The sequence below is a fragment of the Lampetra fluviatilis genome, chromosome 4, assembly GCF_964198595.1.
Source record: "Lampetra fluviatilis chromosome 4, kcLamFluv1.1, whole genome shotgun sequence".
In the NCBI taxonomy this organism is placed as follows: domain Eukaryota; kingdom Metazoa; phylum Chordata; class Hyperoartia; order Petromyzontiformes; family Petromyzontidae; genus Lampetra; species Lampetra fluviatilis.
Window position 1 is genome coordinate 1,100,599 of NC_136278.1, and position 17,104 is coordinate 1,117,702.

Genomic DNA, 17,104 nt, shown 5'->3' on the forward strand with positions numbered 1-17,104 from the left:
ATGAGTGGAGGTCGCGTCGATTATTTGACCACGCATTTCGCTGGTCAGTGCGAGTTTGTGGAAGCGGGGGAGCACGAACGCGGGGGCATAGAAGTGAAGTACAACACTCTATTTGTTTGCACTGCCCACTGCTGCCACCACATACGGGACGTGTTGAGACCGTCAACACCTTACGGTGAACCGGGCGATCGCTTGGAATCTCTCAGAGTGCAGTGCGATCCTTGCTGTTAGAGAACGGCGCACGAAAGTAGATACCGCAGAACTACATACAGGTGGCCTCATTTACACACTGTCCCACTCCCCCATGCTACGCAGAGAAATGTTCCTCAAATGACGACAATCCAATCGATATTTGTGACTCTCTGGAATTGTTGGCACACCCAAGAGAAGAGCCAAAATGTAACCATCAACTCGCTGCAGCACTTGACCACCCAGTGTCAGAGCCTAAGCTCGCACCGCCGGCTTGGTAGCGTGAGATGTTAACCGCCTCGCCTGGTATACAGAAGGTCGTGGGTTTTATCCCAACCCTGACGCTTGCTGCTGTATATTTGGGGTTTGCGTGTCTCTCCCTGTGGTCGCGTGGATTTTTTTCAGGGTCCTCCCGATTTTTCTCTATACATTTAGAGTATTTGTCTGCTATATTCCACGTGATACGCCACTTCGTTTAGCTAACATGTGTGGCCAAGTCGATTCTAAAATAAAAGCTACAATGCTCAGTGGGGCCTTACCTGGCAAAATAAAAATAGTTCATAGTTTATTTTATAGTTTAAACTTCGAGCTGCCACCACTGCTTGCTTCAATCCCACCAATTCGGCTCCACGATGGGGTGGCACCCACCGCACCCTTGCTACGGCACTGCCCGGTTTCCGTCTCTCACGACTGGAGCCCTGGATCAGCAACCACCAGAACCTCCGCGGGCGTCAGCTTGGCACTGTGACCTCCTGACTCGCAGGCCACCCGGCACGAGGCACACACACACACAGGTGGCGGCGTGAGGTGCGGCGGATACTCTCGGCACCATTTGTGTGTTGTGTTCCTTTTCTTTTATTGGCATCACCTCTCTTGGCACATTGAGCAGAATCTCGGCGAGCGTTTCATTCATTCATCAGCCAGGTTAGGATGAGGTCGCGGGGTCATCACCAGGCCTGAGCCCCCCCCCCCCCCCCGCGATCTCATCCATGGGTTTAGGATGGCGGAGTTGAACAGGGTCAGAAAAAGTGCTAGGATAAGCGGAACAATATATCCCCCCCAAACGACTACTCATAATGGAACGTCCCATTTATACTGTGGTGACCCAAGGTCTTCACGGGGGAAGGTGGGAGGGGGTGGGTGAAAGGGGGGCAGCAGTCGCGTAGCATCGGGGGGCTGTAGGGGGATGCTGGACGTGAGTGGAATTAATCGGCGGTGCGCAAACCGGGGATGGGCTATAGATGAGTCCACGATTTTTAAGCTGAATGCCAAAATAGAATCCGGTAAAAATCCCAGCAGACTTTGGGGAAATTCCGGACGGCCGCGAAAGAAGGAATCTTTTATCGGACTGATCTAGAAACCACGGCGCCGGTGGCGGTAGCACCAATGAGCACACACGTCACACGACGAGCTCCGTCATGAAGCGAAAAAAATCAGAAATTGTCGTTAAAAATTGTGCAATGCGGCAAATCCGAAAGTCATCTCTCAGAGCCGAAAGTGCGAAAGATAGAAGCAGGTTGAGTAGTCACCCGTTCCGTTCCACGTTTAACATTTGTTTAAAGTTTAACTATGAGTGTGTTATGCCCCCCCGACCCCCAAATAGTTGTATGCCCCCCCTCTAAACAAGGTCACCCTATAGGCTTGGTGGGGGCGTGGGGGGAGGGGGACCTGGAGGCACTGTCTACCTGGGGGCCCCTTGGGCCTACCGAGGTCCTAAAGGCTTGGAAACTCCTCTGAGTGCCCTCTCGGAACCCCCAGAGAGGCCCATCGACCCTCCGTGGGCCCTCTAGGCTCCTACAGGGCCCACGGAGGGATCGCGGGAGCACACCCAGCCTCCCATAGAGGGGCCACGCAACCCGAGGGCTCATCCGCTGACCCCAAAAATCCACCTCGTGACCCTCCGGGGGGCTGACTGGGACTGCGAGATGCCGGTCAGGGTCAAGGGCTGAGGGCGGGGTCTTCGGGGGTAGACTTTCCCGTGAGGTCACCCAGGGGGAAAGACGAGGGGTCCCAGGGCGCGGGGCCGTTAGTGAGAAGACTCGGATTGTTCTGGTTGGCCCCCCCGCCCGTGATGAGGAGACTGTATCTCTCCTGCTGCCGCTCCCGGTAGCTGTCTTTCACGCGTCCACGTTTCAGCTGTCCGTCCCTGTGCACCCGAGACAATGACAACAACGACAACAATGACAATGCTGCCCGGGTGTCATGCTTACCGCACTGGGCCTCCTGCCACGATGGTTGTTAAACTTGGGCTTTTCCCATTATCGGTAGCCATGAGGTCACTTGGTCACATTATAGTTCAGGCTAGAGGTAAAATGCTAAGTCAGGCCAGAGGTCACATTATTGGTCAGACTAGAGGTGAGGTTATAGATCGACTACGAGTCAGGTGACGGGTTAGACGACAGGTCGGGCGATAGGTCAGGTGAGCCATGATGGTGAACCCTGGGCTCGGGCTGCCCTCACCAGATGAGGTCGACGAGGCCTCCCTGCCGCGCGATCTCCGCCTTCACGCGATTCGCAAACACGACCGCCTCCTCTCCCTCCTGCACAACCGCACAGAGAAAAACGATCCCCCGTATGGCCTTTACAGACTGTTGGGGCAAGCGCTGTTAGCGCACCTATAAAGGCAACCACACACACACACACAGCCCCACGCACACACAACCTGGTGTGCACTCTTTTTTTGTTCGCTTACGACTGTGTACGTGTCCACCACCGGCGTGTGCGTCCACCGCTGACAACGCACAGTCAGCTGGAGGCGTCCACCCCTCTCGGCCCCCCGCGGGGGCGACTCACCTGGCGCGTCATGGGCGGCAGGTACCACACGTTGCACACGATGGCCCAGCTCGTCATCATGCGCAGCAGGTAGCTCACCATCCCGTACTTGCTGCTGTTCCAGAACGCGTCCCCAAACTGGGGGTCATACTGGGGAGACCGGCGGGGGGGGGGGGCAAGAAGGAAGGGAGGGAGGGAGGGAGGGAGGGAGGGAGGGAGGGAGGGAGGGAGGGAGGGAGGGAGGGAGGGAGGGAGGGAGGGAGGGAGGGAGGGAGGGGGGAGTACAGAGGGCGAAACTGAAGTTAGCTTCGGTCTGGGGTCTGTGGGTAGAGGTAGGTGTTTCAAGGGTTCAGGGTTAAGGGCTCAGGGGTTAGAGGTTAAAGGATTGGGTTTTATACCTGGAGGTGGAGGAGGTTTGGGGATAGTGTCCAGAGTGGAGTTCAGGGGTCAGGTTTATGGTGGAGGATTAGGTATAGAGGTTAGATGTTAGGGTCTTGGGAGTTAGGAGTCAAGGTTAGGGTTGAGGATCAAAGGTTAAAGATGAGGGTTTATGGTCTAGGGGCGAGGGGTTAATGGTTAGGGCTCGGGATTAGGGGATAGCGTTTAGTAGTTTGGACCTAGGTGTTCGGTTCAGAATAGCGCGTCTGCTCAGGGTTAATGGTTCAGGGTTTGAGGTGAAGATTTTGGGTTATGTTATATGGGATAGAGGATAATGGTAAGAAGTTAGGGTTTAGGGACTAGGGGATAGCGGTTTCATGTTCGGGTCTAGGGGTTAGGGCAAAGTGTCTATGGGTCTATAAATTGGAGGCTATGGGTAAGGGTCTATGGACTCGTGCGAGGGTGACGGTTAGGGTCTGTGGCCGAGTGCGAGGGGCTGCGGTTACCAGTAGTCTGAGCGCTACGTAAAGTGGTTAGGGGTAGGGTTGGGTTCCGGGGGATGCTCCTGACTGAAGTGAGGAGACATGTGAGCCCCACCTTGATCGCGACGGGGTATATGATCCCCCCAATCTCAAAGCTGCCCTTCTTGAACATCATCACTGACGTGTTGTTAATGCAGGTTCCTGCAGCAGCAGCATACAGAGTACACACAGTATGCACACACGGCACACACAGTACACACACGGTACACACACAGTACACACACCGTATATGTAAAGAGGTGATGGTTGTGTAAGGGACGGGCTTAGGGAGAGGTGCGGGGTGGTGAAGGGGGGGTCAGGTGAGGGGTTTGTGAGGGACGGGATGAGGGGGGGTGAGAGGGGGTGGGGTGAGGGGGGGTGAGAGGGGGTGGGGGGGTGGGGTGAGAGGGGGTGGGGGTGAGGGGGGGTGGGGGTGAGGGGTGGGGGTGCACCTCACCCTCAGGGAAGATGAGAATCGGAAGTTTCACTTTGGCTGCCACGTGTTCCATGAGCCTGGGGGTGGGAGGGTGGACAGAGGGGGGGGGGGCAGTGAAGCGGAGGGGGGGGGGAGGTCAGTGAGGGAGGGGGGGCGGTGAGGGTGGGATGGGGGGCAGTGAGGGTGGGGGGTGTCAGTAAGGCGAGGGGGTTGCAGTAAAGGAGGCAGTGTGGTGGGGCAGCCGTGAGTGCGCATTACCATAGTGACGAAGTGCGTGTTGCCACGGCGACGGGGTCTGCGCTCACCTCTGGGTGACGATGTGGCGGTCCTTCATCTCGGACCTCTCGAACCAGACGTGGAAGCAGGCGCGCTGCATAGCTCTCTGCATCACCCCCAGCAGGCCCCCGTGCACCTGGCCAACCTGCACGGGGCAGGGGGAGCAGGTCAATAAGTAGGGGTGGGATCAGTGAGGGAGCAGAGAGGGAGCAGGGAGGGAGCTGGGAGGGATCAGGGAGGGAGTAGGGAGGGAGGAGGGAGGGAGCAGGGAGGGAGCTGGGAGGGATCAGGGAGGGAGTAGGGAGGGAGCTGGAAGGGAGCTGGGAGGGATCAGGGAGGGAGCAGGGTGGGATCAGGGAGGGAGTAGGGAGAGAGCTGGGAGGGAGGAGGGAGGGAGCAGGGAGGGAGCAGGGTGGGATCAGTGAGGGAGCTGGGAGGGAGCAGGGAGGGATCAGGGTGGTAGTCACCATGGCGTAGCACCCGTCAGCAGCGAGCACCACGACGTCGATTGGGGAAGTATGATTCGCCACGCAGATGCCCCCCTTCCGGGGTCGATTCTCCCTGGGGGGCGGGGGAAGAGGGGGGTGAGGGTACAGGTGAGCAGACAAGCGCACAGGTGAGTGTGATCTTGAGCGTTCAAGTGACTGTAAAGGTGAAGTGAGTTGGTGAGTGTTGGTGAGTGCTGGTGAGTGCTGGTGAGTTGTGGGGAGCGGTAGTGTAGCGGTAAGCGCGCTGCGCTACGAATTCGACATCCCGCGTTCGAGTCCCGCTCACGGCAAACACACCGGTGACGGTTATGTGAAACGGTCCTGGACGTCCCCTAGGTCGACTCAGCCTCAAATGAGTGCCTGGTGCGGTGTGTAAACATCGCCACTAGGGAGACAAAAGCGGCCGGTGGTGGTGCTGGCCACCCAACCCCTCGTGTGCCGTGTCGGCCTTCATAGGTGCTCGCTAACGACACTTGCCCCAACAGTCTGTTCAGGCTATACGGGGGATCGTTGTCTTTGTAGTGGTGAGTGCTGGTGATGGGTGAGGAGTGGCCCTCACGTGTTGTGGTAGTGCACCACGCCGCTCAGGCCACGCAGGCAGATGCGGTAGGCAGTGAGGTGGATACTCTCACTCAGCCACTCCTTCACCCTGCACGCACACACACAGACAAAGATCCCCCGGGTAGCCTTGACAGATTGTGGGATCACCTATGAAGGCCGGCACGGCACACGAGGGGGTGGTGGTGATGGTTGTGATGATAGTGATAGTGGTGATGATGATGGTGGTGATGGTGCTTATGATGGTGATGGTACTGAAGATGGTGGTGATGGTTTTCATGGTGATGGTACTGAAAATGGTGGTGGGGGTGATGGTGGTGATAGTGGGGGTGATGGTGGTGGTGATGGTGGGGGTGATGGTGGGGGTGATGGTGGGGGTGATGATGGTGGTGATGGTGGTGATGGTGGTGGTGATGGTGGTGGTGATGGTGGTGGTGATGGTGGGGGTGATGGTGGTGGTGATAGTGGTGGTGATGGTGGGGGTGATGGTAGGGGTGATGATGGTGGTGGTGATGGTGGTGGTGATGGTAGGGGTGATGATGGTAGGGGTGATGATGGTGGTGATGGTGGTGATGGTGGTGGTGATGGTGGTGGTGATGGTGGTGGTGATGGTGGGGGTGATGGTGGGGGTGATGGTGGGGGTGATGGTGGTGGTGATGGTGGTGGTGATGGTGGAGGTGATGGTGGTGGTGATAGTGGTGGTGATGGTGGGGGTGATGGTAGGGGTGATGATGGTGGTGGTGATGGTGGTGGTGATGGTAGGGGTGATGGTAGGGGTGATGATGGTGGTGATGGTGGTGGTGGTGGTGGTGATGGTGGTGGTGATGGTGGTGGTGATGGTGGGGGTGATGGTGGTGGTGATGGTGGTGGTGATGGTGATGGTGGTGGTGATGGTGGTGGTGTGTACCTGTTCTGGGGAAGGAAACCAACAGCTGAGGCTCCCACGACAAGCCACCCGATACCCAGTGAAGCCAGGCTCACCCTGCAACACACACCATCAATACCATCAACATCATCACCAGCGACATCGACGTCATCATGATCATTCACATGGACGTCACTGCCCTCAGCGCCCTCGCGCCCCCGAATGTGACCGGTCCGAGTTCGCGTGCCGTCCCTCCGCTGCAGGTGACGCTGCTGCGGTCTGCGTGTGGAGGTGTGCCTGTGTGTGCCTGTGTGTGTGTACGTGTGCCTGTGTGTGTACGTGTGTGTGCGTGTAGTGTAGCGGTATCGAACCCGGCGACCCGAGTTCGATTCCTGCTCACGGCCAAAACCAGTGACGATGAGCTGATCCGGTCCTGGGCCTCCCCTCGGTCGAATCAGCCTCAAATGAGGACCTGGTGCGATGTGTAAAGACAAAGGCGGCCGGGCGTGGTGTTGACCACGCTCCCTCAGCACCTGCCCCAAACAGTCTATAAAGGCTACACTGGAGATCGTTGTCTTTGTACTGTTTGTTGCTATAACGCCTGTAAGAAAAAGAGCTTTGTAGCTCATCGGATTCCTCCAGGATGAATGCTGTGTATTCTGACGACAAGCCCCGCAGCAATACAACAGCGTGACAGCACCCAGCGTCACGTGGTCACCACACGGCCTGGACGCGTGGTGGGGCACACGGCCTCTCTTCTGCATCGTGGCCTCTGTGACCTGGGGGGAGTGGGGGGGGCTGATGATGGTGTGTTGGGGGGCCATACCAAACATGTTGACAACCATGAGGTTGGAGAGATGGGTGGGTGGGAGGGATATTGAGAGCAGAGAGGGGAGAAGACGAGTTAGAGAGAGGGGAGATTGGGGGCAAAAGGAGAGGGTTGAGGGGGCTGGGAGAGGGAGGGGAGGGGCAGGGAGAAGGGAGGGGGAGTAACTCTGTCCTCGTGGTGATGTCGCAATCCCTGGCAGCATTGAGGGGAAAAATCTGGTGACGGATTTAGATGGAGGGGTGGAAAGGGGGAGGTGGAAACAGAGGGGGGCTCTCGTACCACGCGCATGAGTGGAGTGGGCGTGTGGTGTGTGTGGTGTGTGTGTGTGGTGTTTATGTGCGCTGAATATAAACACCACACACACACACCAACAACAACAGCAACAACCGCCATTCGCCACTTAAGTGGGGGTTGACGTTACCACGGCCCTTGTGCCAGGCTGGGTGCACACACCGCACGAACACACAACGCCATTAACAGAACGTCGGCTTCGAGGGCACCTATTGAGGCTGGCACAGCGCACGAGGGAGTGGCGGTTGGCGTACCGCCTTTGTTTCCCCCAAGCTGATGTTTACGCGTGGAATACTCAGTGCGAAGGGCCCAGGATCGGTTTATCAGATATGCGTCACTCGAGTCGCCAGGTCCGTAGCACGGCGCGCTAACCGCTGCTCCACCGCTCCCCCCCCCCCAAACATGCAGACACACGCGCACGCACACACGTGCGTCACACCTGGCATTACTCGTGTCACGGGGACCCACGTTCTTTCTCCACGTGGTTCGGGACGGGGGCCATGGGGGATCATGGTGGTTTGTGGGAGGCGCGGGGGGGTGGCTATACCTGTCCCTGTAGCCCCCCCTCCTCTCTACTCCCTCCATCTCAGATCCCCAATCTCTGACCCCCCCCCACCCATTCATGTATCCTCTCTACTTATCTCTATCCACACCTGCCCCCCCCCCCTGCTCCTCTCCCCACCCCCCTCTGCGCTCACCTATGGGATGACCTATTCCTCCAGCACCGCGTGTCGCCACCCTGCTCCCCCTCCAATCCCTATTGCCCTATCGCCTTTCCAGTCCCCTCTCGCATTCGCTACCTCTGCACCCCACGTACCCTGACCCCTACCCTCCTCACGCCCCCTCCCCCACCGCGGCCGCAATTCACGCGCATGGGGATCAAGTAACGAGCCAGCACTCCGTGTCCCAATCCCTGCTCCCCCAATCCCTCCACCTCCTCTCCCTGCTACCCCAATCCCTGCTCCCCCATCCCTCCAGCCCTCTCCCTCCTACCCCAATCCCTGCTACCCCAATCGCTGCTCCCCAATCCCTCCACCCCCTCTCCCCGCTACCCGCCACTCACCACACGCGCAATGAGGATGCACTCCGAGCCTCCATTATCGTCCCCCCCCGCCCCTTCCTCGTCTCCCATGAAAGATCCCGTGACGGTGTTGGCCAGCGGAGACCCATTGTCCGCCAGCGTCACGTCCGGATTTTGCCAAATGTGAAAAATGACTCCGCTGGATTACACAGAGCGAGCATCGCCCCCCTCCCCCCACTACTGTGGAAACCTGGCAGGACCCTCCTGACGATAGAGTCATGAGACTCAGCGAGGCTTTCCTGTATGTACGTTGATACTTCATTCGCGCCGTACATAGCCAACTGTGATAATTGTCGGGTAATCAAGCATCATAATAATATAATCTACACCCACCCCCTCCTCCCCCACCCTCCCCCCCACATTACACCCCCTTCTCCTGTAGTAGCGCACCGGCACGCCTCGCCCTCCGTCCCCCTGCTCGCCCCCCCCCACTCACCTGACAGGCAGGAGGATAAAGTAGCGCACCAGCACGCCGAGCCCCCACACGGCCGTGAGCTTGGCGCTCACGTGGGAGAAGTCGCAGTTGGTGCGCGTCAGCAGGTTCCACGACTCCAGCTCCTCGGCCGAGAAGCGCTGCGTCACGTCGTCCTCCACGATGGCCTCCAGGCCGCGGCGAGCGAACCACATCGCGTCGGACATCGTGAACTCGCCCGCCGCCGTGGCGGGGGCGTTCATGGTCGGCGGGGGGGAGTGGGTCGCGGCCCCCCCCTCCTCGTCCCCCGCGGGAGCCCCCCCCCGGCACACCGGCTCCTCGTCGTAGTCGTCCCGCAAGCGGCTCACCTCCTCCTCGAGGTTGGAGGACGACTCCCGCTTGATGAGCCCTGCGCGGCCGAGAGGGATTGCAGCTGTGGGATTCAGCCTCTGCTTGAACCAATGGAACAACTTCCAAAGTGTTATTTTATTGTAATAGGTAAGGCCCCACTGAGCTATATTGCTCGTTGTTTTTTTAATCAAAAGCGACCTGGCTATCACAAACGGTCGCTCAACGAAGTGACTGCTTTCATCATTCCGTGGGAATTCATCGCGGCAGTCAATTACTCTCAACACGCGATTCAATAAACTCACAGAAACCCATACAGACTCATAGAAACCCATACAGACCCACAAAGACCCATACAGACTCATAGAGACCCATACAGACCCACAAAGACCCATACAGACTCATAGAAACCCATACAGACCCACAGAGACCCATACAGACTCATAGAGACCCATACAGACCCACAAAGACCCATACATACTCATAGAGACCCATACAGACCCACAAAGACCCATACAGACTCATAGAGACCCATACAGACCCACAGAGACCCATACTCACAGAGACCCACACAGACCCACAGAGACCCATACAGACCCACAAAGACCCATACAGACCCACAGAGACCCATACAAACCCACAGAGACCCATACTCACAGAGACCCACAGAGACCCATACAACCCCACAGAGACCCATACTCACAGAGACGCACACAAACCCACAGAGATCCATACCAAAGCTCAACTATACATTTTTATTCTACCAGTTAAGGCCAGACAAAGCTTTCGGCTTCTTATTCAGAAGCGACCTGGCCATCACTAACGACCACTCAACGAAGTGGCTGATATCACGTGGACATTTACTGCGGCCAAATACTCTGAATGCTGGTGAACTGCCAGATGTTCAGGGGCAAGGACCCTTTCTCATTAATATTCGTGGCCCGGGCTTGACGTAAATGTATAAATATAATGAACGATGCGGCATGATCATCAACGTCGCTGTGCAGAATATAAATAACGAAGTCAACGATCAGAGAGACAATTTGCCTCCTTCACAAAGATTCTCCCCCTCCAATGCCCGGAGGGGCGGTGGCGGCCACTGGGGGAGTTGGGGGTAGAAGCGAAGAGGGGGCAGGGGGGGTGAAAGGAGGGTGGTTGGGGGTAAGGTGGGGAGCAGTCACGTGACGCACCGCTGGGACTCGTCTTGTAGAACGACTGGAGTCGCTCACGGCGGCCCCGCTCCATGCGACACGTGGCCCACTGCACGACACACGCAGCACGTGTCACACAGTGCTGACAGAGAGCATACCACAAATACAGCTCCAAGGAATACACCTGAGGTTACACCTGCAAGAGAGTACACCTACAAGAGATTACACCTAAAATACCTCTAAAATATTACACCTGAGATGACACCTGCATGGGATGACACAAGAGATTACACCTGCTATTATATTAGCAAGATATTGCACCTGAGATGACACCTGCATGGGATGACACCTGAGATTACACATGCAAGAGAGTATACCTGGAATTGATTCGACCTTCAAGCGATTACATCTGAGATAACACCTGTAAGCGATTACACCTGGGATTACACTTGCATGGCAAGTGTGTCGTTGTACGTGTGTGGTGTGTGTGGTGTGTGTGTGGATGTGGTGTGCAGTTTGTGTGGAGTGCATAAAGTTTCCGTGTTGGTGTGGCGCGTCTTTGTGTCTTTGTGTGTCTTATGTGTATGTACAGCATTGTGTTTATTCGCGATGCAGTGTGTGCGTGTGATATAATCATGTTGTGAGTACGTAGTGTGTGTATGGGAAAATTAGTTTAAAAAACAGATTAGCAATCTGCAGGGTGTACAAAGTTCCTTGGAGCGTGTCGTGACGGGCACCCGCAAGGTCCCACCATGCCTCGCAAACACATCGCCCAGCCGCACTCATCACCCACCTACACGAAGCTTCGCTCGCCACACACGAACCACCGACACCTTTGCCGATCTCGTCCAGCAGCACGCGACACTCCCCGCCGCTCATCCTCGCAGCGGCGCTTGCAGAATGCGCCTCTGCGGCCGTCTGGAACGCTCTGCCTTCCGATACGAGGAAGCTGTGTGCACTTTTACATCTAAATTGAAAACTAATTTCTCTCGAACTGCTTCTTGCGTTTCGTTTGTTGCCCTTTCCCCGCTACCTCCGATTAGCGCGGTTGGCTACGTACGGCGCGAAAGAAGTGCAACACACACACGCGTGCGGTGTCACTATCTTGTTAATGTATGTGCGGAGTGAGTGTTTACGTGATGTCCGTCTGTGTGTGTGTAGTAATAGTGTGTATACAGGTGGAGCGGTAGTGCAGGGAGTGGGAGGCAAGGTGGGGGGGGGCAGTGGGGGGCAGACATCACCTGGAAGAGTCGCAGCAGGTTTTTCATGTACACCTTCCTGAGGCCCAGAGAAAATCCCAGCGTCGAGGGAACAACCACCAGTCCCAGCAGCCACGCCATGCCGGCAGAGAGGACCCCCCCACCCAGGGACAGGGCCCCCCCAACCAGGGCCAATAGACCTCCGGGCATCGCGAACCCCTGGGAGAGAAAGCGGAGGGCGAGGGAGACGCGGGGAGAGGGATGCCGAGGGCGAGACTGACAGGGAGAGACAGAGAGCGAGAGAGATGCAGATAAATATGGGGGGGGGGGGGTAGAGACAAGCAGAGGGAAGATAGAAGAGAGGGGGTGCAAGAGAGACAGAGAGAGAGACAGAGAGAGAGACAGAGAGAGAGACAGGGAGAGAGACAGGGAGAGAGAGAAGGGGAGGGACAGAAAGACACGCACACACACACACAGCCCCCACACACACAGCCCACACACACAGCACACACACACAGCACACACAGCCCACACACACAGCCCTCACACACAGTACACAGTCCACACACACAGAGAGAGAGTTCGAGAGGAGGGCGGGGCGAGCGGGGAGAGAAGCGGAGAGGACAAAAGTCACCACCAGACCCCGGGCAGTGCTCCAACAGAGCTCCCCTCCTGAAACACTCACACAGTACACACACACAGTACACACACAGTACACACACACACAGTACACACAGTACACACACACAGTAGACACACACACACAGTACACACACACACACACCGTACACACACACAGTACACACACACAGTACATACACAGTACACACAGTACACACACACACACAGTACACACACAGTACACACACGCACGTACACTACACACAGTACACACACACACACGCACACACACACACGTAAACACACACGTACACACACACACTCTCACACACACAGTACACACACACACGTATACACACGTACACACACACACGTACACACATACACACGTACACACACACAGTACACACACAGTACACACACACACACGTACACACACACGTGCACACAGTACACACACACACTCACACACACAGAGTACACACACACACGTACACACACACGTGCACACAGTAGACACACACACTCACACACACACACGTACACACACACGTGCACACAGTACACACACACGTACACACACACAGTACACACACAGTACACACACACAGTACACACAGTACATACACAGTACACACACACAGTACACACACGCACGTACACTACACACAGTGCACACACACACACGCACACACACACGTAAACACACACGTACACACACACACTCACACACACACAGTACACACACACACACGTATACACACGTACACACACACACGTACACACACACGCAGTACACACACACACGTACACACACACAGTACACACACAGTACACACAGTACACACACACACGTACACACACACGTGCACACAGTACACACTCAGTACACACACACTACACACACACACGTACACACACACACGTACACACACACACAGTACACACGCACACAGTACACACACACACGTACACACTCACACATACACAGTACACACACATTTGGTACACACACACACAGTACACACACTAGCACACTCACACACACACGTACACACACAGTACACACACACACAGTACACACACACACAGTACACACACGTATACACACACATGCACACGCACTCACGCGCGTGTGCACACGGCTCCAGTTGGCCACTCGCCGAGTTCCGCGCCGGGCCGCTCCGTCGGGCGTCTGTCGCGGCTTGCGGGGTGGGGGGTGAAGAGGGGTGGGGGGTGAAGAGGGGTGGGGGGTGAAGAGGGGTGGGGGGTGACGAGGGGTGGGGGGGTGACGAGGGGTGGGGGGGTGACGAGGGGTGGGGGGTGACGAGGGTTGGGGGGTGACGAGGGGTGGGGGATGAGGGAGTGGGTTAGGGGTGAGCGCGGGGTGACGGGTTCCCGGGCTGGTGAGTGGGTGGTGGGTGAGGGCACGTGGATGGGGGTGGGAATCGGGGGTGCTTGCTGGGTGCGTAGTGTGTGTCAGTGTGTGTGTGTCAGTGTGTGTGTGTCAGTGTGTGTGTGTCAGTGTGTGAGTGTGTGTGGGTTAGTGTGTGTGTATCAGTGTGTGTGTGTGTCAGTGTGTGTGTGTCAGTGTGTGAGTGTGTCAGTGTGTGTGTGTCAGTGTGTGTGTGTCAGTGTGTGTGTGTCAGTGTGTGTGTGTCAGTGTGTGAGTGTGTGTGAGTGTGTGTGTTAGTGTGTGTATGCCGGGCCGGGCTTCATAGGTGCGAGCTAATAACCCTTGCCCCAAGAGTCTGTTAAAGGCTATACGGGGGATCTTTGTCTTTGTGTATCACAGTGGGAGCGGTAGTGGAGTGGTTAACGCGCTTCGCTCCTGACCTGGTGACGCAAGTTCGATTCCCGCTCACGGCTAACATCGGTGACGATTATCTCAACCGGTTCTGTGTGTCCCCTAGGTCGACTCAGCCTCAACTGAGTACCTGGTGCGGTGCGTAAAAAAACGCCACTGGGGAGACAAAGGCGGCCGGGCGTGGTGTTGGCCCACCCACCCCCTCGTGTGCCGTGCCGGCCTTCATAGGTGCTCGCTAACAGCACTTGTCCCAACAGTCTGTTAAGGCTATACGGGGGATCTTTGTCTTTGTTGTTGTTCGCAGCGTGGAGCGCACAGGTGGTGACTGTCAGTCATCTCAGTCGGTCATCCCGGAACAGGGGACAATACGTCTGGTGCTGCTGCGTTGGCAGTGGTGTGCAAGCACAGATAACGACTCAACACGTTCGCCAATAACAACGCTGTGACCTTTAACGTAAACATCAATGTAATCGGCGACGTTTCATGACCATGGCCCTTTTCAACATAGCGAGTCAATGCCCACTGGGCCTGCCCCGTGACCTGCTCCCGTCAGCGAGCTGTCGGTACTTCACGTGACACCTCAAAGTAGCACCTAGCCTGGAGTGGTCAATGCGTGTGCCAGGCGGCGGGGTTGGTAGCGCGTGCGTTGACGGGGTGTGTAGGGAGCGGTGGTGGAGCGGTTAGCATGCTACGCTACGATCCCGGCGTTGCGAGTTCGATTCCCGCTCAAGGCCAACACCAGTTGCGAGTATTTGAACCTGTCCTGGGCCTCCCCTAGGTCGACTTAAACGTGTACCTGGCACGATGCGTAAATATCGCCACTGGGGAGACAAAGGCGGTCGAGCGTGGTGCTGGCCACCCACCCCCTCGTGTACCGTCCCAAGGTGGTACTCGCTCACTGCACTTGCCCCAACAGTCTGTTAAGGCTACACGGGGGATCTTTGTCTTTGAAGGGGTGTGTGTAGGGTGCAGGGTGCAGTGTGCACGCCATGGGAGCTGATGTGGCACGGGTCCCCTCCCCCTCCTACCCTGGCCCCCCGCCCCTATCGCCCCATCCCATTTATAGCGACCCTGGGTAGTCGGATAGGACAGACACGTGTCACGTTTCACGACTCGGTTCATTGCGTCTGCATGGGTCTCGTTGGGTTTGAATGGGTCTACAAAGGTTTGACATGGACTGGGTGGGCCTCAGTATGTCCGATTAAACATGTGTGGGTCTGATTTTCGTCTGGCAAGGTCTGAGTGTGTTTGGATAAGTCTGATTGGGTCTGGATGGATTTCCATGGGTCTACATGGGTCTGGGTGGGTTAATGTGGATCTGGGTGGGTTTATATGGGTCTGGGTGGGTTCATGAGGGTCTGGGTGGGTTCATATGGGTCTGGGTGGGTTCATATGGGTCTGGGTGGGGTTATATGGGTCTGGGTGGGTTTATATGGGTCTGGGTGGGTTTATATGGGTCTGGGTGGCTTTTTTGGATCTGGGTGGCTTTTTTGGGTCTGGGTCGGTCTGATAAGGCGGCCGGATCTGGGTGGGTCTGGGTGGGTCTCCACTCGTTCGTGGCCTTCTCACTCGAGGCAGCTCGCGACGTCTGCAGCTGCAGTAAAGGTTACGCAATCGCCTCCCCGCCCTCTCCTGCTACCACGGGGACAACGGGTCAAAGGTCGGGGTTTGTGATGTGGAGGGGGGCGCCCCACGTCCTGGGTCCACGTCACTGCGTGGGGATTCCCTCCCTTACTGTTGTGTTGTCATTGAGTTATTTTGTTGTTGTGTTGTTTCCCGTGTTCTTTGTTGCGTTGTTGTTGTGTTGTTTGTTGATGTGTTGTTTGCTGGGCTGTTATGTTATCTTTTTGCTGTGTTGTTTTTATGTTATTGTGTTGGTGTTTGTTTTGTTGTTACATTGTTGTGTTTGTTTTGTCGGTGTATTTGCGTTGTTGTTGTTGTTGTTTGTTGTACGGCCCACTGAAGTGGATTACGCAGAGCTACCTCTGGGAGTGACTTCTGGTCCACCCACAGGAGGAGGCAGCACTGCCCCACCCGCTCTGCCGGAGTGACGTGCGTCACGTGACGGTCACCCCCCCCCCCCCCGTTTTAATTCTCAGAGCTGAAAGTCCAAGCAAATCAAGTAGAGAACGATATTGTACGTGATGAGCATTGTGAGTCTGTGGATCTCTGTGTGAGTCTGTGGGTCTGTGTGAGTCTGTGGGTTTCTGTGTGAGTCTATGGGTCTATGTGTAAGTCTGTGGGTCTCTGTGTGAGTCTGTGGGTCTCTGTGTGAGTCTGTGGGTCTCTGTGGGCCTCTGTGTGAGTCTATGGGTCTGTGTGTGAGTCTGTGGGTCTCTGTGTGAGTCTATGGGTCTATGTGTGAGTCTGTTGGTCTGTGTGTGAATCTGTGGGTCTGTGTGTGAGTCTGTGGGTCTGTGTGAGTCTGTGGGTTTCTGTGTGAGTCTATGGGTCTATGTGTGAGTCTGTGGGTCTCTGTGTGAGTCTGTGGGTCTCTGTGTGAGTCTGTGGGTCTCTGTGGGCCTAAGTGTGAGTCTATGGGTCTGTGTGTGAGTCTGTGGGTCTCTGTGTGAGTCTATGGGTCTATGTGTGAGTCTGTTGGTCTGTGTGTGAATCTGTGGGTCTGTGTGTGAGTCTGTGGGTCTCTGTGTGAGTCTGTGGGTCTCTGGGTGAGTCTATGTGTCTCTGTGTGAGTCTGTGGGTCCGTGTGTGAGTCTGTGGGTCCGTGTTTGAGTCTGTGGGTCTCTGTGTGAGTCGGTGGGTCTCTATGTGAGTCGATGGGTCTGTGTGCGAGTCATTGGTGACCGTCCTGAGCCCACCGAGTCGCTCGCGACTCGTGAGAGAACGCCGGTGTCATCACAGGCAGTGGCTGGAAGTCGGCA

The 17,104-nt window shown here is 56.4% G+C and overlaps 1 protein-coding gene across 1 annotated transcript; it reads right to left on the reverse strand.

Moving 5' to 3' along the window:
* Nucleotides 1-1,032: 1,032 nt before the first annotated feature.
* LOC144931455 (glycerol-3-phosphate acyltransferase 3-like) lies at nucleotides 1,033-13,640 on the reverse strand. Its single transcript, XM_078855292.1, has 13 exons — nucleotides 13,545-13,640; nucleotides 11,837-12,013; nucleotides 10,635-10,704; nucleotides 9,121-9,505; nucleotides 6,526-6,600; nucleotides 5,620-5,709; nucleotides 5,040-5,133; nucleotides 4,602-4,717; nucleotides 4,318-4,373; nucleotides 3,937-4,022; nucleotides 2,983-3,111; nucleotides 2,650-2,729; nucleotides 1,033-2,335 (listed from the first exon to the last, which is right to left on the reverse strand). Exons 2-13 carry the CDS (start codon nucleotides 12,002-12,004, stop codon nucleotides 2,128-2,130), a joined length of 1,557 nt encoding a protein of 518 aa, XP_078711418.1. The 5' UTR covers nucleotides 12,005-12,013; nucleotides 13,545-13,640; the 3' UTR covers nucleotides 1,033-2,127.
* Between the last annotated feature and the right edge of the window lie 3,464 nt (nucleotides 13,641-17,104).